Raw genomic sequence first — 25,140 nt, forward strand, 5'->3', positions numbered from 1 at the left:
CAGATTACTGGTTTTATGAAATAAGATCCAAATTTGCTTTAAATATACATCAGTAATTTTTTTTTAAATAACTCTGAGTTAGCAAATCTGAAGCTGAGATTTTGGATTGTCCCCTGTCCCAAGGTAACTTACCTAATCTTCTGAATCTCAAAAATTTTGTCCTGGACAATAAATTCTTTTGATCACTGGCAGTGTTCTTTTTGTCTTCTTTGTATTTTATATTTCTTTCCAAAGAGAGGCTCTGGTAATCGTTCAATTAAGCAAATCTGCAGATTAATCTATATAATTGATTATAAATATAAATATTTTAAAGGATTGAATTTTATGTAAGCAATGAATACAACAGTGCTGGACCAAATGATGGATCCAGAGAAAAGGATGGGTTATTTCACAGGACAAAATCCAGACTAACCCTATTGTTTCATGGGGTTGCAATGCTGGAACAGCTTGCTATAAATAGCAATACTGTAGTGCCATTTAGAGTTTTTACATTGATGTTCCAGATAAACCACCGAATGGTATCCATAGGAGTGTTATATATGGAAAAATCAGGAATGTGAAACAAGTATTCCTCAAAAACACCATAAGATGTCTTAAACGTGGTATTGGACACACTGAATCAAAGTAGTTCAACAATAAGGCCTTACAGATTGGATAGCACCTAGGATGAATTGAGATTGTACACACTAAACTACTGCATATTCTAGAATCTTCTGCAATGCAGAAGTTTCTATATTAGACCCCTGCAGCCAAAAAAATAAGAATTCAAAAGAGAGAGGCATAATAAAAGAAAATTGAGCCCAGCGGGTCTGTTTAGCTTAACTTTCATTTATTTCAAAGCAAAAGATGCAATAAATGAATGGCTTTTATCAGTTCTATTTTTCCATTATTTCCCAATTATTTGCAACCCTGTCATTTTTTTTTTCCTGAGTGCTCTGGGACTTCATTTTAAGTTGTAATCAGGTTTTCTAAGACAATCTGGAAAACAAAGTTATGGGAGCTAGAAAGGAAGTGGAAAAATGTTGCTATTGCATTGTGATAAAAATAAAGTTAAACATAGAAAAAGACAGGTATTCATATTAATGCAAGTAACTCTAATAAATGCAATAACTGACACATTTAATTTAAAATATTTTAAAACAATAAAAATAAATTGAAATTTAAGGGCATATTTTACTTAAGAAAAAAGCTAACATAAGAAGATAACTTGCTTTTTTTCACATTTCACTAATAAAAAGTAAACTCCCCAAATCAAACGTAACTTCTTTGTAATTTTATAAGTACCTCCATATACTATAGTTTCCTTGGCAACAAAACCAGCTGTTTGCTGTTGTTGTTTTTAGCTTCCCAATTTAGTCTACAACAGTCTTTCTTAAACTTTGAAAAGGTGTGGACTTCAACTCCCAGAATTCCCCAGCCAGCTCCGGAATTGAAGTCCATACCTTTTCAAGTTGCTGAGGTCTACAGATTTGGGATTCTTAAAAGTCTCCCATCCAAATACTACCCAGACTTTACCCTTTCAAGCCCAAACAAGGATAGTTAGCTCCCAGAATCTGATGCACCAGGTTGATTTGTCATTTCCAAATCCAAACATTTTTTGCTATTACTTGTCCAAACATAATCAGATGAAAATGACATGGTGAGTAGCTTTGCCCATCTATTTGTGGAGTTATTCTGCAGATTTGCTAGTGTTTAACTTTATCACATTTCTGGGAAATTCTCATTCTTGGGAGCAATGAGTTGAATTCAATTGTTTCAATCAAGTGCTAGGCCAGTTAGTGGATCATAAAGACTTCTTGCTTTGCAGAAGGCAAATCACTGTCTTTTTTGGAATAGACACCTAATCATTCTCTCTCTCTTTTTTTTTTTTTTGTTCTTCTCATTTATTTCAATGCAGAGGGCTTTATTTAGCTGTGATATTTTATTACAAAGACAACATGTTAGTAACCAATGAAGATCACATACCAATAGTGGAAATTGATGATTCTCACGCCAGTTCTATTATGCAAGATTTTCTCTGGTTCACAAAGGTAAGCCTTTTTCTCCCTTGGCTGAACTCCTCCAGGTAGGGGGGTATTTCTGGGCTGATCCCCGCCCTCTCTTTTTCTTTATACACAAACAGCCCTTCTTAGCCACATGCATGCCTGCGTTGTGTGAGGACACACTGCTTTGAGCCATGCTGGATGTAGGGCAGAGGTAAGGAATCTGTGATCCTTCCAGGGGCTGGACTCCAGATCCAATCAGCCCCAACAATCATGACCAATAATCATGTAGGAGGACCACATTTGAACAATCACTTAGATCTAGATCTCCAAAGTCAATTTTCCATGGTTGAATTTTAAAATGAAATTGGGTAGCCAACTAAACCAAGTACTTTGTAAATCTAGAGGCCAAAGACTGATGAAGGATCAGAAGGTTTATATGGTACATGGCTATAGAACACAGTAAATATCACATTTATAAAGTCTGAATGTGTTACAATTGTATAGAAAGCATGCATAAGATTGACTCAGCCTTCCATCCTTCCAAGGTCAGTAAAATGAGAACCCAGATTGTTGGGGACAATAGGCTGACTCTGTAAACCGCTTAGAGAGGGCTATAAAGCACTATGAAGCGGTATATAAATCTAAGTGCTAGTGCTATGCAATAACATCCACTTTATAGAGCAGTGATGGCAAACCTTTTTAGCACCAAGTGCCGAAAAGGGAGCGTGCACTCGTCTCTGCCACAACCCAGAAGAGGAGCTGCCCAGGATGCATGCCCATGCCCAAAAATGAACTTCCAGTTTCCAAGGCATGCATGCACACCAGCCAGCTAGTCTTCTGGGTTTTTGGCACGCATGGGTGTGCGACGATCAGCTAGGTGGTAAGCATGCTCACCCAGGAAAACAGAAGATCAGCTCTCCCAGTTTCCAGCACTGCCGCATGCACGAAGGGCAGCTGATCATCGCATGCACATGCCTGCCAGAAACCCAAAAGGGGAACGGGCGATGCTGCGTGTGCCAGGCGACATGGCTCCGTGTGCCACTTCGGGCATGAGTGCCATAGGTTCGCCATCATGGTTATGGAGCAAAGAAAACATGCATGTAAAGTAGAGGGATTGAATCTTGCCCCCTTTCCAGAACATATCTCTTTACAGTCCTGCAGTCCTGGCACTTTCCTCTCACTGAAGATTTATTTCACATTGCAGCCTGTTTGCAAACCCTCCCCCACCACACACACACACACACACACACAAACCACACACATTTCAGGTAGTAGATTGTGAGGATGTGCTCACCCAACAAAGTCTTAAATTCCTCTTTTTTTCCCATGCAATCAAAGAAATTCTGCCTTTAAACTGGTGAATTTAGTAGTGATGTTGTATTTCATTTAATCCTAAGGGCATGTAAGGGGGGAAGGGAAGCTACCATGTAAAAGAGGAGAAATTGGGGTTTCTGTGCTTAGTACCAGAGGGAGACCTTAAACTACTGAGGATGGTTGAAAGGGTAACTGTTACATCCGTCTAACAGGAAAGGGTGCATGCTGTAAAACCTGTTTCCAATTGAAGGGTAAAATAAAAGCAGGTTAGAAGCAAACCCATCCTCCATTGGTGTTAAGGCATATGTTTCTAGCTAAGATATTTCCACATGGGTTTCATAATGTATCGGTAATGGACTCTTGTTTGTATCAACACTACTTTTCTTTAACTATTTCTAGAAATTAATATTAATATTAAACATTTGTATGCTGCTTGGCTCCCAATGACTACAGACAGTTCACAAGTAAGGACATTGGTTAAAAATACAATAAGAGACAAAAGAATAAAGATGACAAGAACCAGACAGGGACAAAAAAGAAAGAAACCCACATGAACCAAGGGAGATTCACTCACCTTTGCCAAAGGCTTTGGCAAAAAGCCGAGACTTCAAGTCTCTTAGAAATACTAGCAGAATGAGGGACACTCAGATTTTTTGAGGACCTCATTCAAGAGGTCAGGATGCTGCAGAGAAGGTGGGCTTCAGGTGAGAGATGGCATTGTTTAATTGAAGGAATCCAGGGTGTACCAACCCTGCAAGATTAAATTGGCCAGGAAGTGACTATGGGAGAGCCGAGGTGGCACAGTGGTTAGAATGCAGTACTGCAGGCTACTTCAGCTGACTGCTAGCTGCAGTTCGGCAGTTCAAATCTCACCAGCTCAAGGTTGACTCAGCCTTCCATCTTTCCCAGGTAGGTAAAATGAGGACCCAGATTGTTGGGGGCAAGGGGCTGACTCTGTAAACCATTTAGAGAGGGCTGTAAAATGACTATGAAATGGTATATAAGTCTGAGTGCTATTGCTATTATAAAAAGCTGTTGGATTAAAGAACAGCCTATGAAGAAGGACCACCCCTTCTATCAAAGAGACCAACACCATAGCATAGGTCCAACTGCAGAATGCATCCTTGGCCACTTTTATGACCCAGATCCAATAAACAGGTAGTTGTGCTTCTAGCAGAGAGGATCCTAGCTATTTCCTCAGGAATCCACTGGCTCAAACGCATTCCAGTTCATACCCAATCTTGTTTATTTCTTTCCCTCACAAACCTATTTTAATTTAAATTCCAGGATTTAAATAAATCCAGAGAAGTCCTTTTCTTCCCACTAATTTGTAAGGGTACAAAATGGATCCTGGATTTCTTAAACTACTGATGCCGATAAGCCTTGGCATAAGTATTAGCACTGGAATTAACTGAAGTCAAATTGGAAGAGAAGCTCCTTAAGAATGCTCAGGATGTTTAATACACGTCAGAGGGACCAGAGGCAAAAGTACATTCTCCCCTCTCTCCTCATATTGCCTTTGAGCCCAGAGTGATCATTTTCATAGAATGGCACCCAGGTGTATTAAGAGAGATAAATGATGTGTTTGTCATGCTAGTGGTGATTAGATGCAACGCAAAACTATGCTCATTTAATAACTTCTTGTCAGTACACTGCCACCCAAGGATTCATAGCATGAACAGCAGCTACCTTTGAGGAAGATAACCTTTGTTTGTTTGTTTGTTTCTTTGTTCTCCTGCCTTTTTCTCTCCAACCTGCCCCCCCACAAAAAAAACCTCCTGCCCCCTGCCAATTGCGCTCTGTATTTTGCAGCTGTCTTGTATGTGGGATGAGATCCGATGGCTGAGACAGAACATGTCCGTCTCTATGTCCTCCTCCACAGCGCTCCAAGCCAGGCAGAAAATGCTGTCTGCAGCAGCCCAGTTACAGGTGAGTGGTAATGCCCACTTTCCGTGGCATATCTCAGCAAAGGTAGGGTCTCCAAGGGAATCAGCTGTCAGTTGTCCCCTGCTTTAGCACTTCCTTCTGGCATGGCCTCAAGGGGAGAATTATATGTTGTGAGGCAGGAAAGCAGCAGCACGGTCTGAGAGCCCAGCCAGAGCTAACAGGCCATCAATAATCTTGCAAAATAGGAAGAAATCAGAGAGAGCAGAATTAAATGTGACACGGTAAATAAATAGTCGCCTGCCCAGGAGGATAATCTGAAAAAGCAAATAGCCTGCTCAGTCACATAGCTGGTGGAGACACTTGATTATTATCTTGGCAGCATTCAAGGCAGCAAATCCAGGACAGCATCAAACAAAAAGAGCATCCTAGATAATTAATTGGGTGATAAGATAACGATCCCTGGGGCACCTGCTCTTTTTTTTCCCATTAGAGGGCCACTTCTGGTGGGATTTGAGACAAACCATCTTCTCTACCCCAATATGCCGAGGTATCTTCTCTACCTACTTTGACCAAATGCAGAGAGTTAAGGATCTTAAGGATCTTTGTGGAAATCTACAACAGCCTTCTCCAAATTATGTGGTTCTATCTATCTATCTATCTATCTATCTATCTATCTATCTATCTATCTATCTATCTATCTATCTATCTATCTCTATCTCTATCTCTATCTCTATCTCTATCTCTATCTCTATCTCTATCTCTATCTCTATCTATCTATCTATCTATCTATCTATCTATCTATCTATCTATCTATCTATCTATCTATCTATATATATATATATATATATATATATATATATATATTGCAACCTGTGAAGTTACTCGTCAGCTAAAAGGAAATTTTAGAAATTGCAGCTTGAGGGCAACATTTGGGAGAGGCTGTGTTCACCAACCTGAGAAAACCTTACTCTAGTTACATCCTAAGTATTTTGAGGATAGGTCAGTGGAAGTAAAAACGCTTCTTCTATTTGATATTGGCAAGTTAAAAGGAATACACAGAAACATAATAGTTGCACCCCGAATCTCAGTCTGAGACAGATCAGGCAAGAGTTCATAACTGGCTCACCAAATAAAAGAATGGCTGTATGAAACGAGCAACAACAATCCAGAAAATGCCATTTCTTTATTCCCATAGCACAAACAAACCCATGTTCAGATCAGACTTGCTCATTGTAGATTGTGTATGTATTAATAAAGCGAGCATGTTTTATTAATATGTACTTGGCAACATTTCCTCATTAGTTTTGCTCATCACTTCCTGATCTGTCTACTCCAACCACAGAGGAACTACACTGGTGATACTTCAATCACTTATTCCTTCATGGTTAAGGGATCTCTCCATTTTTCTTACCTCCTCTAGTAGCCGACAAAGATGTGGAGCAGTCTATGGGGGAAATAATACACAGTGGGTTTGACCATGTTGTCCAAAAGCAGAATAATGTACCATAGTAATACAGATACTCCTCAGCTTACAACCATTCATTTAGTGACTGTTCAAAGTTACTAAAGCCCTGAAAAAAAGTGACTGATGATTGTTTTTCATGCAACCATTTGGACCATCCCCATGTTCATATGATCAAAATTTGGACACTTGACAACTGGCATGTATTTATGACACCTGCAGTCTCCTAAGGTCATGTGGTCACCTTTTGTGACCTTCTGGCAAGAGTTAGAGTCACTTAACCAACGTATTACTAGCTTAACAATGCCAGTGATTCACTTAACAACTGTGGCAAGAAAGGTCGTAAAATGGGGCAAAACTCATTTAACAACTGTCTTGCTCGGCAACGGAAATTCTGGGCACAGTTGGGGTTGTAAATCGAGAACTACCTGTATATGAATTATACATTATATATCATTTTAGTAACAATTTAATATTTCTCCTAATACCTAATCCTTAACGCTAAGGTGTGTTTGCAGATTCATACTATACATGCCTCCTGAACCTGCCAGGCAGATTTGAAAGCTAAATGCCGCGTCCCAAATATGCTCTCCATCGTGTGTGTGTGTGTGAAATAAACTCCCTAAAAACCTGGTTCTAAATGTCACATACTTCTTGCTAACATAAATGGATATGTCTAGCTGCAATAACAGGTCTGACTTACAAGCCTTGTGTTCTTTGCAGTCCAGCCCTCCTGGGCAGAGAGAGAGAGAGCGTGCTAATCAAGTTCTTGCAATCTCCGAATGATTAAAATAAATAAATAAAAATAAAATGAAGTCTACCTGACTCTAAGCAAATCTGTATACAGGCAGCAAAAAGAGCAGAGGGCCCATAAGGATACAGAACGCCTACTGTGTGCCTTGGACGGGGATGCCTAAAGCTAAAATAGCTACTTAAAGCCACTTCTAAATGCCAGCCAGTGTGCCTGGCTGTTCTGAGTGCTTTGGTTATAAACAATCTTAATAATGCTGCTCAGAGGTAAATAGTGTCTGCTAAGTGCAGATAGAGTCAGCTCAGGGTGGCTTTATCTATCAAATGAGAATGTCATTAAGGTTAATGTACAGCCCCTCTGCTTTCATAATGAACAATGTGCCACATTGTCAATTCAGTTTTGCCTTTTAAATCACTCCTGCTGCCCCCCCATTACTTGCATACTGTAGACCTTTTGAAAGCTTCCAGAGTCACGGGCATATTTAAAATGCTAGGGATTTTTCTTTGAGACATCTGGGCATCTCTTCAGGAGACAAACACTGGTCCCTCAGCCCTAGGTGAGTTACCAAAAAGTACGAACAAAGCTAAACTAGATCTAATCATCTAGAAAGTCTTGATCCCAGTGCTGGGAGCAGTCATTTTCTTTCAAAAGTTGGCCTGAATGTTCTGTCGTGAAATTGTCCTGTGCAAACCCCCCGGAGATGCAATGGCCATATTGCATACAGATGTTGAGATAATCCATGGTCATTATTGCTGGAAATCTATATCCAATGTTTATGTCAAAACAAGCAAACATAAATTATATATGCCTCAGATGGACTGCAATGTATATCTCAAAGAACAGTCAGAAAGGGCACCAATTTTCCTTCCGAGGTGATTCTGCCTCATTGCCTTTTATTAAATTTTCATCACTCTGCTGTAATGCTGCTGAGCTCTGCAGGAATGCATTTTGACCTAGAAATTATACATCATCTAATTGTTTTCTGAAGTACAGATCTCTCTCTCTGTTGTGTACATTTGTAGTTGATATTACACTTGGCATCAGTCAACTCTCAGCTTTGTGACTTTCAAAGTCAACCAAAATGCTTATGTCCTTCAAAATGAAGATTGGATTTTAAAAGAGGGAGAAAGAGAGATCTGCAGATAAACAGCTCCATCAGTGCTAGTGGTCTCAAGTCCAGCACTGTCAATGTATCTATGGGGACTAGTTCAGAGGCTAACAGATGAACTAGGCTTATAGAACTGGAAGACTCTTCCCAAGTCTAGAGTCCTCCAGGTGTGCTAGGACAGAAACTCACATTATATGTGCCAAGCCTGGACATTCTAGGAATTTCCATCACATCTGCAGGTCGCCAGGATGGGGAATATATTGGTATAAACTCAGGGACGTGCATTCACTAGAGGCAGGGGAGGCAGGGCCTCACCAGTCTCCTGAGGGAAAGGAAAGAATTTTAAAGAATTTTTTTAAAATAATTAAAGCCACGGTAGTTGCTACCAGATTCCAAGTCACAGTGACTTGGAACAGTGCTTAGTGTTAACTATAGGAGGAGGCCAGAGAACTGTGGGCCTCCTTTGCATAAGGAATTTTTCGCCTTTTAAAAGTTAAGAAAGGGTTAAAAAGCAAAAACGTTTGTATGCAAAGGAGGCACTGATTCTCCCGCCTCCTGATCTGGAAGCAGCAAATCATGCCTTATGAGGAGAGTTGAGAGAGTTTCCACAGCTGGAAAAGATATGTGGATCGGACGGAGGGAGGGGGGATTTGTAATTTTTTTATTGTGAGGAATTTGTGTGTGTGTTTCTTTTTTCACAGCAGTGGGGTCAGAGGAGGCGGGGGCGAGGCGGCGGAGCGCAGAGGCGGCAGGGACATTCCCACCGCTGTGTCCCAACAGGCCAGGCATCTCACGTTTATGTCCTCCATAAACACGAGATGCCTGGCCTGTTGGACACAGTGGTGGTGGGGAGGAATGGGCTGGGTGGGCTGGCTGGCTGGGGAGGGGGGAGCCCTTTAAAGCCCTGCTGCCGCATCTTCCCAGCAAGACTTCCTTTTGGCTCGCGAAAGGGACTCTGGGCGCAACTCGCTTTTATGCATGTGCCAGGCAATGTGTGAGCGCCGCACATTCCTAGAAATAGACAAGGAGAGACACCGGACTGGCAAATCTCCAGCCTCCTGGTTCACTGGAACTGGGGCACTGAAAGGTTGCGAGGGCGGGCTGGGCTGCGACAGGAACGCTCTTTCTGGCATCTCTCCCAGCGGCTCCTCACGCAGCCTTTTCGCTTCATCCGAGTGGCTACCAATTTGGAAGCGGTCACTTTCTCTCTTCCCCTCCCGATGCTTCTAACCCTCATCCCTCCTCACCACCCTCCTTCCAAAAAGGTGCAGCAGCCAATCCATCCTGTTGTGTGGCGTCGTCATAAGCGGCTGCTTTTGCAATTAGCCAGGCTACAGCGTGCGCTCCAGTTGCTTTTCCCGGCGGGGCGAGGATTTGTTTATTTTGCTCGCTCTCCTTTTCCTCTTCCCCACACACACGCAGCAGGCAGGCAACCGCTGCTTCTTTCTGAAGAGCGTCGGAGTAACAAGCGGGGGAACAAACGACTGGCTGCAAGGGAAGCCTCAGACTAGTATTGTTCGCTCTCTCTCTCTCTCTCTCTCTCTCTCTCTCTCTCTCTCTGTCTCTCTCTCTCTGTCTCTCTCTCTCTCTCCCTCCCTCCCTCTCTCTCTCTCTCTCTCTCTCTCTCTCTCTCTCTGCCCCCAAGCGCCCCAGCTGGCTGCAGGAGAGACGCCATTATGGGCGAAAAGTGCTTGCGTGTGTTCAGCTCTTGCCCGGGGCCCTTCGCTTTTCTGTGTTACAGGAGGCGCCTTCTTCCCCACTAGGCGTATTTCTTCCTGCAAAGCCCTTCGGGTGTCAGACAGAGCTCTCAGGTTGCCCATCCAGTTCCTCCCTCCATAGTTTTGAACCTGGGAGGAACTGGATTGGGCAACCTGAGAGCTCCGCCTGACGCCTGAAGGGCTTTGCAGGAAGAAACGCGGCTTGAGGCGGAAGGACGGTCTGTGGGGCGCAGGCCCGGTAAAAGCCTCCCGTTTGGTTCCCTCCTCCTCCTTCCACAGCCTGCATGACACTGCAGCTGTGGCCGGTGAGGGTCCCACTCTATGACGGACGCGGCGCTGGGGCTTCGGCGGGCCTTTCACGCTTGCCTCACCGGCCATGAAGCTCACCGCACGTCACTGTATAAACTAAACATCCATATTCTACCCAGCTGTCCTAACAGAAATGTTCCTACATCCTACTGAGGAGCGCAGAAGGCATTTCAAATTTCAAATAATCACCATGTTGGGTTAATTCTCTATGCTGTGAAGAAAATGCTCGAGTTCCCATCTGTTAGAAGAGATTGAAACCTATGGATGTGGTCCAATTTCATTAAAGCTCCCTGGGAACATTGTCATTATAAGATTTTTATCGTCTTATGCAGACCATTTTGTGAAATCCCTTCCTTTTGTCAATTGATTAGCAGCAGTAGAGCTAGATGAAACTTTTCCATCATTTTCTATTTAATGCCATAGAAAAGAGCCCAACTCAGTGGTAGAAACCCATACTGTCTCCCAGAAGGTCCCAGGCTCCAGTTAAAAACATCTCAGATGGGGAAACATTGGGGATCTGCCCCAGGCACTGCTGCTACTTTTCAGAGCAGGTAATGCTGAGCTAAATGGAGCAGTGGCTAGATTCAGTGCAAGGTAGTAAGGTAAAACTATTACTTTACAAGCAGATTTCAGTGCTCTATCCAACATATTTGGTGGTGCAGTGGTTAAAGTGCAGTACTGCAGGCTACTTCTGCTGACTGCCGGCTGACTGCAATGTGGCAGTTCAAATCCCACCAGGCTCAATGTTGACTCAGCCTTCCATCTTTCCAAGGTCAGTAAAATGAGGACCCAGATCGTTGGGGGCAATAGGTTGACTCTGTAAACCGCTTAGAGAGGGCTGTAAAAGCATTGTAAAGTGGTATGTATGTATAAGTGCTAAGTGCTATATTCTATTTCAGTAATATATGCTTAATTCTGTTGATATAAAGAGTGTACAGACATCGTCAATTTGAAATGAACAGAACTGTTGGGTCTCCCTTGTTGTGATAATTGTTACTTGCGATTTACCACCCTGTTGAAACAAGAAAGGCTCAACATTAAACAAATGATCATTTGAAGGGCTTAGCTGGTTATGCTGTTTTTATTTCTGGGAACAGCTGTTGAAAGCTATTCTGCTATTCAAAAAATGTGCATTATGACCTGTGAAAATGAGTCAATAATGGTGTGTTTTGTGCTCTTCAACTGTTCCCTCTTCAACCACAGAACCTGTTAGGTACACACAACCTGGGCCAAGTCTATTATGAACCGATCAAAGACCGTCATGGCAATGTTATCATAGTGACAATCAGAGAGGTGGAGAGCCTCTATTCCTTTTTTAATGGCAAATGGATGCAGATATCTAAGCTACAAAGCCAGAGGAAATCCCTTTCGACACCTGAGGAGCCAACAGCGTTAGACATCTTGCTTATCACAATTCAGGTAACCCTCTTTTTCTCCAAACTCCAACAAATAAGGAAACATTCCTTCGGATAAGCTTTTGGGAACTCAGTTGCAGTTTGTCAGGCACTGTATGCTATATATTCAAAGGACGTATTTGTTGGCTTCTTCCAATCTGTCCCTTAGTGAGGAAGTGTGAATACTGGAAATTGGTTCAATTAAAAATGCAGAATTAGCTAATCTTTATTTATTTGATTGACTGATTAGCAAAGGGGGGGAAGTCGTGACTATGCTGTGACGATGTGAGGTTGACACCCCTGTTTTAGAACTACTAAGCCCATGATAAGATAGACAAAGCCTAGCACTTGGGTGACTACATCCATTGAGATTCAAAAATTTTTACTACCAGTTCTGTGGGCATGGCTTGGTGGGCATGGCAGGGGAAGGATACTGCAAAATCCCCATTCTCTCCCCAGCCCACTAACCTGCTATCCAGCTCCGTTCTCCTGTTCAGGGCAACATAAGAAGATCAGCTGGGAGGCAGTGGGCGCGGGCCAGCTTATTTGCCAGTTCTCCAAACTACTCAAAATTTCGGCTACCGGTTCTCCAGAATTGGTCAGAACTGGCTGTATACCACCTCTGACCACATCCTATTGGGACCAGAATTGGATCTGAGGATGTGTGCCTAAAGAAGAAAAGCAGAAGGAAGTGACCTCAAATTAGCAGTACGTTAAACAAGAAATAAGCAGTGATGGACAGAGAGAAACTTTTTTAACTTGCCGTCCACACCCCCACTGCCTCCTTGTGGTCAGTTAGTCAGTCACAAGGTGCTCCTAGAAGTACACCTTTGACACATTGACCAACAGTTAAGGGGTACTGCAAATTTTCTCCTCCACGTGGATAGCTTTGGATTTTAGAACCTGAGCAGGGAAGCCACTCTATCCCTTTTTGCTGAGAAGAGACAAATGTCAGCTTTGGGAAACACAACCACTCCTGTCGCATACCATGTTTAGCACCGGAAGCTTATTCTGACAGCCGCTGACACCTTTAATTTCCTCCCTCCATTCCCCACTCTGTCTTTTGAAATCCCTTGGCAAAATCTGCCAAATTCACTCTCAGGTTACATTCTGAAGCAACAAAAATGCTATAATCTTTTTCTTAGGAGAAAGAAAAAGGAACAGTTAGAAAAACATATGAACACTCTTTTCTCCAGATCACACACATTTATCTATTAATAACATTTTGTTTGTTTGTTTAATCTTTATATATATAAAAGCCAAATACCACTCACGTATCATCACGAAATCTCCACAACCATAAAGCCTACAAATTTGAAATTTGGCACTTATGTTCCTCTTGGCTTCTAGGTGCTCGCTAAAAAAGGATTTGTCGAAATGACCATCAGATCATTAATATTTCTTATACAGTATTATATTAACACGCTCTGATGCTAAGGAGTTAGACATTCTACTCCCCCTCCCCACCTAAAAAGAACTCAGTTCCAACTGCCAGTCGCCTTATATTAACATGCTCTGATGCTAAGGAGTTACACATTCTACAATAATTTTCAAGTTTTAATTCTCAAGTTATCAAGACCAACTGTAACTACTCATTAATGTTCAAGCTTTAAGTATCAATTTATCAAGTCCGATCACATAGTTTCATAGTGAAGCATGGGTATTCAGCTAGTAAATTTATATAACTGCCCAACTGATACAAAATGACTCCATATCTCTTTCCTGCAGCTCCTTGGTCTCAAGAGACCTCTCCATATTAACACCAGATTTGTTTTTTTAATATGGTTTAATTCCAATTCTGTTTTCCCCCCCCTGGGTCCCCCCCCCACAATTTTAAATGCTTGAACCCATCTCTCAATGATCGATAATAGAGAATATTAGCATTGAAACAAAAGATAGGACCTAATAATCATGACTTTCAGACTCTGGTAAATGAGCTAAATGAATTCTGACTGTGAGATTGTCATTAATAGCCTCCTGATGTAGGAGGGAGATTAATTGGTTCTACATCTTCCAAGTATTGTTTTAAATGCTTTCATCGTCCATTTAGAACAAGTTAGGATTAGGAGGATTTTCACTTCCAAATGCAAGGCTAAATAGAGGTAAGGGGTTATTTCCGAATACCTTGGCAAATTTTCTTTCTGCAGTTGCAGTTGAGCCACTCCTGGAAAACTGTCACAGGAGACTGGGAGTTCTAGTCCTGCCTTAGGCATGAAAGCAGACTGGGTGACTTTGGACCAGTCCACCCTTGCTCAGCTCTGGGAAGAAGGCAAAGGCAAATCATTTCACAAAAACTTTGGCAAAAAAAAAAAAAGGATAGTGATGGCTCACCTTGTTGTCGTTGTGTGCTGAAAGCGCATGTGCACACCCACACCCATAATGCAATGAGTATGTGCACCTCCTGCATGCCCCGCCACCTGCAAATGCACACATGGCACCCCATGTGTGGCCCGCTCCTGCGCATGCACGTGTCACCCCTGCACATGCATGTGCGACCCCACCACACATACACACACCCCACGCCCCATTTTGGACCTGGAAGCCAAAACAGGTCTCTACCATGCATGTGCGGGGTTGGGGCGCATGTGCACACGTGTCATCTACATGCACCCCACCCCCACATATGGATGGCAGAGACCTGAAAACCTGCTGGCTGGTGGGAAGCACATGCACAGTGAAGCTGGGTTGGGCCACGGCTGGCATGCCCACAGAGAGGGCTCTGCGTGCCACCTGTGGCATGTGTGTTATAGGTTCACCATCACAAATCTAGGCAGTCTCCAAGAATTGAACATGATTAAATGGAAGAAGAAAAATGTTCCAATTATAAATTGGAAGGATTACTCCCTTGAATTCCAGTGACAGTGGGGCCATTAAACGCCTAGTTTTTAACAAAACACAGGACTTGAAGCTTTTTTTTCTCTTTTATAATCATAGAGTAAGAGATAACTTTGTAATTATTCTTGTATTTACTGCAAAGGAAATCAGAAGCTTTGTATTATTTTTTTATTGTTGCTTTCTGCACTTTTCTCTCTTTTTTTCTCTTCATTCTGTATTAGTTTGTGTTCGTTTATATTTTTCTCTTTAAAACTTTTAATAAAATGTATAGATAAAAGGAACAAAGCATGGGATTTAAAAAACAAAGGGAAGTACTTCTGCTTCTACTGCTGCTACTATTACAACAACTATCACTAATAACATTAATAGTGTGATGAACCATAATAAAGGTGACAATACCTTTAATACCCATCAAACAACATCCTGACTGAGCAACAAACCATAATAATAAATAAAATTGCCCACTGCTTGGGCAATACCGTATTTTATTCCTTTCCTCCTTCCTTTACTTTTTTATATGGAAGAAAAGTCAAGGAAATTTTTGAACCTGTTTTTTTCCTCCTTTTCTTCAACAGGACATACTTTCCTATCACAGAAGGAGCCAACAGCGTCTGGCTCCAGGCCTTTATTTGGGCTACTTAAAACTCTGCAGTTCTGTCGATCAGATCAAAGTGCTTGTGCTACAAAAGCTGCCCAACATTCTGTGTCACGTTAAAATCCGAGACAATTGCAATGTGTCCAGGTAAGTGGAGAAACATCTCCCAATCATGCTGATTAGAATTTGCTTTCTGAGTTGATGTGGTCTGGATTCCCTTACTCACTCACTCATTCTGTGAATTTGCTTTCCCATTGGAATGGTGATCTCTGAGAACATTTTTCATCATTACAAATATCAGGGCACAAATATCAAGATTTCTTATTCTCATCTATCATTTATTTACACAGTTTGCAGCAATCAGCCAGACTAATGGAACCTGACAAGTAAAGAAAGAAATAGCCAACTTCATATCTCAACAGTGAGATGCAGGGATACAGTTCCTACTTGCCTTCACCCAGGGACTAATTAGCCCTTTTATTGTAAATCCTGTTGAATGGGTAATTATCAAAGACAGACAGACAGACTTGCAGAGATGCTGGGCTTATTTGTTTTGCCTACCTAAAGACCCACGTCGGTCTTCCCATGGCACCTACTGCTTGAGCAAGGCAATATCACAGTGTTGTACCTTAATCTCTGCCCCTTTCAGATGCTAGGTAACATCACGATAAATATAGAAAATGGGTGGTACTTGCCTCATTCCCCTTTTTCTTGTACTGTAGATGCTTCTGTCTACCACTACACTAAGGTCAGTGGTGGGATTCAAAATTTTTTACTACTGGTTCAGTGGGTGTGGCTTTGTGGGCATGGCGTGGCAGGAGGCGTGGCTTGGTGGATGTGGCAGGGGAAGGATATTGTAAAATCTCCATTCCCTCCCCACTCCAGGGGAAGGATACTGTAAAATCCCCATTCCCTCCCAGTCAGCTGGAACTCGGGAGGCAGAGAATAGATGGGGGCAGGGCCAGTCAGAGGTGGTATTTACCCATCCTCCAAACTACTCAAAATTTCCACTACCGGTTCTCCAGAACTGGTCAGAACCTGCTGAATCCCACCTCTGATTAAAGTATACACATTCCAACAATCCGCTTGTTTCAGCTTTATGTCTTCTATCTTAAAAAGAGAGGAGAAATAAAAACCAGGCTAGCTACACCCAAATGAAGAAATTAAATGAGTTAATGAGAAAATTGAGCCCGCCTGCCCACTTAAGACCCCTAGGAATGCTCATTAAAAGTTATAGAAATATGGAACAGCCTGCAAGTCAAAGAAAGTCTTCAGCTTGAGATGCACCCGCAGAATGAAATCAGAAAGCTGGCCCCTTTTTTTAACCACAAACAATTGGGCCTGTTACAAGTTTAAAAGGTTTTACTATTTGAGAACAGAAACCCCAACAAAGCCCAAATGTACATTCAGTAAATTCTTCCTTGTGCAATGAACTTTTGTTATATTTCTAATTTTAACTTCACTCCCTATACAGAGAGGAATGGGAATGGATCCAAAGACTTTCTGGCTCAGAATCTATGGAAAATATGGATCATTCTGCCGAGTGTCCAACTCGACTCTTTTTTGAGCTCCAAATGGCAATGAGAGCCCTTCTTAAACAAATCAATCTACCTCTACAACAGGTATCATTTATTTATTAAATTTATTTGCTGCCTTTCTCACCATGGGGCTATGCAACGTGACTCTCCTCATCCATCTTATTTCAAGCACTTAAACTTACCGGTGGGGGAAATATCAGTCATATTTGCATATTGTATGTATTTGTGCATATGTGTGTGTGTTTGTGTGCATGTATGCTGATTAACAACGCTGAACCTGAGCTGATTTGGTATCAAATTTGATTTGTGTACATTTTGCTCCCGCTAGGGAAAGATGGAGTTGTGTTTTGCTTGCCTCAGGACAGATTAATGAAAGCTGTATTATAATTCATAGCCTCGTTGCCTTTGCAAGCTTTCAAAAATGATGCTTTAAACTACAGTGAGCTCACGGTGAAACCCTGTATAAAACTTAATTTAAGTCAAGATAGTAATCAGTGCCATAAAACAAATGGCCAGCTGTAAGTGGCAATAGAGCTTGCTCTTATATACCTCTGGAAGCGTGTGAAATATGATTTGAGTTGGAGATTGAAATGATGTGTGTGTGTGTGTGTGTGTGTGTGTGTAAGAGCATTCCTGAGAGCAGGGATTTAACCTAGGCAAGTTTAGTGAGGCAAGTTTTATGAGTGTAGCAGAAAAGTGATTTATTTAGAGGGAATAAATGATATGGATAGGCAATGCCTAACCCTTAGCTAATCACAGCTCCTGCGAAGAGTATCCAAGAGCATGTACACTGGATGGGTCTCCGTGGGAAGAGAGAAGGAGGGAAATGACCTTAGACTAGCAACCTCTTAAACAAGAAGTTTGTGAACTGAGAAATAGAGTGGGAACACAGGGTAAATCTTTAACTCTCTGTCTGCACCCTGCTGATCTTGTGGCCAGCAGGTCATGAAGTGGAGAAGGGTCATTACCATTGGTTTTGCAGCTTCAAAAGTTGGGTGAGATGTTGAATGAACATCAGTATATAGTGAAGCAAGTGGATGAGTGCTTCTCATATGTCCAGGTACCAAGCCTTTGCCCCAGGGTGCATCCCACAATGCTGTGTTAAAACAGAATAATTTGTGGTTATACAACCTAGCTGTTATACAACCATGCCTTTGACACGCAATCAGATTCAGCTCACTAGAGCCAAGGGAGCCATCCAAATGCAATTGTCTTCAGTCATGATCTGTTGTTATGCTCTACGCAGTTTTTTGAAATGATTATGATGAAGATGGTTCCTTTGGTTAGCCTTCTTTGTATTTAATCAGTCCCTTTTTTCCCCACTGTGCTTCTTGGCTTTCCTTACTAGAGATTGCAGATCATTTACATTTTCAGCCTTCAGTCTAGTGTTATCAGTATAGCACAAGGTATTCCATCTGCTTATACCCAGGGGTGGGGTGGGGTTCGCAGGGGTTCAGAAGAATCTCTAGTTAAGATTCTGTGCAGTTCAGAGAACCCCCAAATCCCACTCCTGGCTGGCCCCTCCTGCCCTGCCCCTCCCAGGAGTCGCCAGGTGGCCCATTTTGGATGCAGGTGAGTGCAGAGCGCGCACAAAGACTTGGGGAGAGTGAAAAACAGGGCTCCCAAAGTTTGGGAGGCCCATTTCTGGCCTCCAGATGGCCTACGGAGCCTGGGGAGGCCATTTTCGCCCTCCTGGAGACTCAAGGTAAGTCTCTGGAGCCCGGGGAGGGCAGAAACACCCCTCCTGCCATGATGCAAGAGACCAACTAGGCCACGCCCACCGTGGCCACGCTCACCCAGCCACCCGGAAGAGGACCCCTTGCTAAACCTTTTGAAGCCCACCCCTGCTTATACCAATACTATAATCAATTTTATTTCAATCAACAATCCAATATATGGGCATTGTTTTGATTGTTGGAAGACTGTAAGCCATGAAGAAATCAATGACACTGGATAAATTAATAAATTTATAAAAAAATAAAATAAAATAAATTTATACAAAATAAATAAAACAAATTAATCAAGTTGTTCTCCTGCTTCATTTTTGTTTTCTAGGCCCATGATCGTGAACCTGTGCCACATGTGCCTCTGAAATATTTGTACAGCGTTCATCCCATTTTGAAACAAGCGGCAATTTTTCTCTTTTCCTTAAAGTATCCCGGCCTGTAACGGGAGCAATGCTTTAGGGAAGAGTAGACCAGTGTAGATATAAGCAGTGGTGGGATTCAAATAATTTAACAACTGGGTCTCTGCCCTAATACCCACTGGGTAGGCATGGCTCGGTGGTCATGTGACTAGGTGAGTGTGGCCAACTCAACATCACTCAGGTCAATAAGCACTTCGCCGTAGCTGTTACAATGTTAATAAGGGTTAACCGGAGAGGCAGTTTCTGTAAGCAGGGCAATAAAGATTAGGCTAGAAACAACACCAGAATGTTTCCTTCCTGCCTTCCTTACAGTATTAGCCCTGTAAAGTGGAAAAAAGCAAAAGAAGATTTCTTCCAACAGCCGGTTCTCTGAACTGCTTAGAAAGTTAACAGCCAGTTCTCCCGAATGGGTGCGAAACCGGCTGAATCCTACCACTGGATATAATCCATAATTAAGTTTGGAGTAAAAAAGAATCCTTAATTAAAAAAACTTTCCTGTTTTTCCCTAGTGCAACTTGTTAATTATTATTATTTTAATTTTTAAATTTTTTAATTTTATTGCATTGTCCCAATTTGTAGCAGGCTGATCCAAGAGCAAAAGAGCAGACAAAACACCCTCCAGAATTTTCCCTAGGGTTTTGTTTTTCTAAAAAAATAAAGTTCTGAATATTTCTACCAAATTGATTTTCATGCTTCCATGAAAATCCAAATGAATGATTTCCAAATGAAACTCTTGGAAAGATCATGGAGTGAGTATTCTGGTTAATAAGTAACATGGATGTTAATTGGGGGGCGGGAGGCTGGGTTTGTATGTGTATATGTATGCTTGAACATGGAACATTAGAGCACGAAACCCTTTCTGAAGCAGGATTAAGAAAAGCATATCTCAGTGTGTGTGTGTGTGATGTGCGCATGTTTGCACGCCTTCAACCCACACCCAAATGCCTATGTTTTATAGGCATGCCTATCTGGGAGATGTAGTGAGAGTTTAATGTTTTATATCATTGTGAGGGAGGGGTATTTCTATAAATGCCATGTTATATCTTTCTCCTCCCCCCCCCCCTCATTTCTTTTCTGTGCGTGTCCCTCTGTAGGCTAAGCTGTTCCGTCTGTATACACAGGAGGTGTTGGAACTGGGTCACAATGTTTCCTTTCTTCTCCTGCTCCCTGCCTCAGACGACGTCTGCACTGCCCCAGGACAGAACAACCCTTACACCCTGCACACAGGATTTCTTAACCTCCCTCTTCAGATGTTTGAACTCGGTATACTACCTTGCTTCTCCTAGAAATATTAACCCACTTGCCTTACAATAAAATCACAAGGTTGTATCTGTTTCCCCCATCCTGTCTCTGCCTCCCCCTCCGCAGCTGAGAGTCAATAAATCATACGATTTCTTGGCAACATCACTTTTTCTCTCTGACTCCAGATAAGTGAGAGACAGAGAGAGAGAGAGAAACAGAGAGAGAGACCCGCTAACTGGGTTATGAGGGCTAGTCATCATTCCCGGCCTGAAGAAGCCAGCCAGATACCACGCAACACACAACCCTTGAGTGTAACAAAGCATGCAGAATCAGGTCATTCTGAGATGGGTTAATCAGCAAAGCAAATTGGGGTCGGTCTGGCTTAGCGGGGATTGTGATGTCCTTCATAATTGCCGCTATTTGCCTACTCTGAATAGTTGGAGCTGAGACAAATACATCCATTATGTATGCATTGGTCATTTTATATAGGAGAGAAAGCATTTCTGTGACAAATGTTGCTAATTAGGAGTCATTCTGGAGGAGAGCAGTGGTTTGTTGTTGTTTTTTTGGTCTTTTTTTGGAGTAAGTCCATTTCATTTGTTTGGAAGAATAGCTGCCCTGATTACCAGGACTGGGGATCAACGGTGGAAAGGGGGTGCTTCCTCCATGTCTAGATTCCCAGATACAACCAGAAAAGATAAGAAGCTGAACTAAATGGACTTTGATTCCATCAGGTCAGGGACACATTTGTAATTTTGAGAGCATCTGATTAGCACACTCACAAAGTGATTTTCTTATTCACAATCTGCTGGCAAGAGCACAGTGGTTAGAATGCAGTATTGCAGGCAGACTTTGCCGACTGCCAAGAGTTCAATCCTCACCGGCTCAAGGTTGACTCAGCCTTCCAACCTTCCAAGGTTGATAAAATGTGGATACCCAGATTGTTGAGGGAAATACGGTGACTCTGTAAACCCCTTAGAGAGGGCTGTAAAGCACTGTAAAGCAGTATATAAATCTAAGTGCGACTACTATTCCATGTACACATGGCCAGCTACAAAACACTCATTAACCAAAAGGCAAACTAGCCCTAGGGATTGTCAACACTATGGTGTTAGATGTCCCTACATTGTATTGCAGTATTCTTTTTCATTCTTAAATTAAATGATGTTTTGGCAAAGGCTTGGAGTTTGGTAGACTGCCAAGAAATAGCCCTGTTGCTTATGGCTCCATGCTGCCCATTCCCATAATAAAATATTACTAGTAGGATTCAAAGCAAATGTGTCCCATCTGCTAATCTCCAGATGCTTTGGGATTTCAATCGGGGTGGTATACACTTATCTTCCCTACGGTTCACAAATATGAGTGTGCACGCATGCGCAGATCCTTCCACGCATGCGCTTTTGGCAAAAAAAGGGGTCTAAATGGGACGCCATAGAGCTGGGCGTGGGCGGGCGGAGCCACCCACAATCTCCACTACTGGTTCGGGCGATCCGGTATGAACTGGTAGAATACCACCTCTGATTACAATTCATGGGTTCCCTTGCCAACAGGGCCAAGCATCCGGTGTTTAGCTTGGTATAAAAGGATTGGCTTTGGTCATTGAGGCTTAGGGTTAGACTTTGCACTTCCCTTATTCCTTTTTGTAAAACCCAGAAAGTCCCTAGAGGTGCTGCTAAAGTTTGGCAGCAAAATGCAGAGATTCCTTTTTTCATATTTTTCATGAGGAAAAAAAAAAAGGAAAGTAGGTGCCCCAAGCTCAGCTCTCCCCTCCAGAGATGCCACCCTCATCCTCAGTAGCCATTTAAGTGCACTCCATGCTACTGTGCAAAAAAGTAAATCCAGAAATCGTGATATTTCCAGTAGGATTAGAAGCACATTTGATATCCACTAGACCTCTGCGCAGACAACAGAGCTAGTAAAGCTGTTTGACGTAAACAATAAGAATTGGGCTGCTCTTCGCATTTGTCTCAATGCAGTGAATTTATAATGCAGGAGTCATAAGCACTCCTGGGAGAATTCTACTAACAGCTCAATTTTACTTTCCAAACAAAAAGTAACTGATCTCATGCCCTCCAGCAGAGGCCATTTTCTGATTTATTGCACATTTTCCCCCAGTGCCTATAAAATAGCTGTGATTCACCTCCCAAATATTGGAAACTTCCACTCCCTATTAGTTGGGAGCTACTGGATCTTTAACTGTGAAACCACAGATGACTCTGCTAAAGTTAACATTTGTTACACCAACATTATAGCCCTGGTTTTCAAACCACACAGCAGTAAAAGAGATACAGCTCTAAAGATAAAACAGCAGTTGTCATTTTGCTAAAGTGCCACCTGTGTAGGGTAAGCTGTGAGTCTTCCAAGATGCTCAGAGAATCCTTTATAAATTAACCCTGTTGGAAAATGATGGGAAAAAAGTCACTACTGAAAAATATGTTGGCATGATCAGAGAGGTATATAAAGGGCTTGGGAGTGTGTGTGTGTGTGTGTGTGTGTGTGTGTGTGTTAAAACAACCCCACGGATTTTCAAGGAAATGGTGACATTCAATTGCACTGGTACAGCTTTCTCAAGCCTTTAAAACAATAGAAAACCTGCTGAACCTATAAAACAATTGAGGGAAGTTAAAGTTCTGTTAAGATTATTGAAATGTTTCAAATATTCAGTGCCGAACAAATCAACCACTGAATTTGCACCATACTAAATGCTAGTGCTAGGCTACTACCTGTGTTAGGTTAGAGCAGGGGCGTCAAATTCAATTTCATTGAGGGCCACATCAGGGTTGTGTTTGACCTCAGGAGGCCAAGGTGGATGTGGCTAAAGTGGGCATGGCCAGCTTGACATCATTCGTGTCAGGGGCGCCTGTGGTGGCCAGAGCATTCTGCCAGTGAAAACAGGCTCCTGAGCTGTTTTTGGCTGCAACGGCTTCCTGCAACTTTTTGCCAGCGAAAACAGCTCTGGAGGACCTGCCACGGCTCTTATGAGCTCCATTTTCAGCTGCAATGGCCTCCTGCAACTCTCTACCAGCGAAAATGGAACTCTCAAAGTCCGCTCTCCCGAGCTTTGTTTTCACTGGCAGAGGCACCATGGGCTGGTTCGTTGTTTCCAGGATGGCCCCACGGGCGAGATCTAAGTACCACAAGGGCCAGATCTGGCCCCCGGGCCTTGAGTTTGACACCCCAAGGTTAGAGGCAGTACCATAAGAATCTATTGCAGTTTTCCTATTACTGCAACTTTCCTTTTTTTTTTTTTTTTTTTTTTGACATTGCTGATTAGAAGTGGATTGCCGAGAGTTTAAGTGGGATTCTTTAATAGTTGTTTCTGGAGATGCCGGGCATTTCAGTGTGGGATGATTTGAGGCAAAATATGGACTGAGCGTAAACATACAGCATTGATCTTAAAAGTTCATAAATAGAGTATGTTGGTGACTCAGTGAATATTTTAAAAAAAAATTCATCAGAGGCTCTTTGTTCAATGGAGAGTTGAGTTCAACTCTTTGTTGAGAAGATGGCTCTGTTAAAAACACATAACTTACATTTAGATCAGCTAACATAAACTGCTGTCATGACACTGAGAAGCTTTTTATAGAAACTTCCCTAGCTGTCCACAGAGCATGATGGCAACACCTGTCTGAAACTTCTTAAAGCAGCCTAATCCTTTCCTTGGATCCTGTAGCACCTGTAAAAGACAATGGCATGTTTCTGAGAAAGCTGCTTTAATAAGCTGCACAGAGATGCTGCTGACTTTGCGCTCTTGTGTGTGCCAAGAACCTTTTTGGAGATTGAATTCAGTGTGTGGCAAAAGCCTTTTCCTTATATCATTGGTTCTGAATACTGAATAAACATTCAGTATTAACCCACAGTGGTTACAGTTTGTGCAAGAAGAACCCAGCGTGTGTAGAGCTGATACTATCTGAGAAAGCTTTGGAGAAACACACATAATTACCTGTAGGATGTGCTTCATGGTTGACTGTAGTAATTGTTCAGAACAGAAAATGATCAAAGAGTGAGGGGGTGGCCCAGGTTTAGGTCTGCAGTATTCCTTTCTATTGTGGAGACAGAAATAATGCTTATTGGAGCATTTCTGATCAATATATGATCACACCTAAGATGTAGATCTGGCAACATGCTTTTTATAAATGCAACTTGAACAGAAATGTAAACTTGCACCCTTTCAATTTTTGTTATTGCTGTTGTATTTTCTTTTTCAGTTTTATTGGGAGGGGTGGGGGGAAAGCACCATGATTAACCAGAATTGAAAATCCATATTCATAAAGGTATACACAATTGAGTAAGGTGATATTTTTGTATTGGGCCAGTACCTGTAGATGTAACGAAAGTTTGTGCATTTTCAAATTGCATGAAACTCTTCATCAAGTAGAATCTAGAGGTATTATTGTTCAATAACCCTTAACAAATTTAGATGAGTCTCATCTAAATCCAAATACTTCATTAACCTGGTATTTTCCAGATGTATAGGCTGAGAATTATGAGGGTTTATTCTAACACATCTGGATGACACCAAAGAGTCTGATATGGTCTATGACCGTATCCAGTGTTCTTTTTTTGATCCATGATTTAGCTGAACTCCGATTCTTTCAGAACACATTTATACATCTTGGTCTTTTCTTATGCATAAGGACTTGATGAATTTTTTTTTATAATTGTTTTTATTTTTTTGTTACATAAACAACACATACCCACAACAGTGGGGGGGGGAGTCAAAACAAAAAAGAACAGAAAACAAAACAGAAAAAAAAGACACAACAAGTATATGTTATAAAAAAGTGTATCAGCTGGTTACAGCAAGTTTTTGTGCATCTCTTCCATTAATTCATATTAATTCAAATATCTTAACT

General features: G+C 42.0%; 1 protein-coding gene across 1 annotated transcript in view; it reads left to right on the forward strand.

Annotated features, from left to right (window-relative positions):
* ANKFN1 (ankyrin repeat and fibronectin type III domain containing 1) overlaps nucleotides 1-25,140 on the forward strand; it is a 138,022-nt gene that overhangs the window by 95,260 nt on the left and 17,622 nt on the right. The window contains exons 10-15 of the mRNA XM_032210279.1: nucleotides 1,898-2,030; nucleotides 5,112-5,228; nucleotides 11,738-11,953; nucleotides 15,339-15,505; nucleotides 16,833-16,980; nucleotides 20,137-20,305. Of these exons, the coding sequence (XP_032066170.1) occupies nucleotides 1,898-2,030; nucleotides 5,112-5,228; nucleotides 11,738-11,953; nucleotides 15,339-15,505; nucleotides 16,833-16,980; nucleotides 20,137-20,305 (950 nt within the window). The remainder of the gene's footprint in view (nucleotides 1-1,897; nucleotides 2,031-5,111; nucleotides 5,229-11,737; nucleotides 11,954-15,338; nucleotides 15,506-16,832; nucleotides 16,981-20,136; nucleotides 20,306-25,140) is intronic.

The sequence above is a fragment of the Thamnophis elegans genome, chromosome 2 (genome assembly GCF_009769535.1).
Source record: "Thamnophis elegans isolate rThaEle1 chromosome 2, rThaEle1.pri, whole genome shotgun sequence".
Classification (NCBI taxonomy): domain Eukaryota; kingdom Metazoa; phylum Chordata; class Lepidosauria; order Squamata; family Colubridae; genus Thamnophis; species Thamnophis elegans.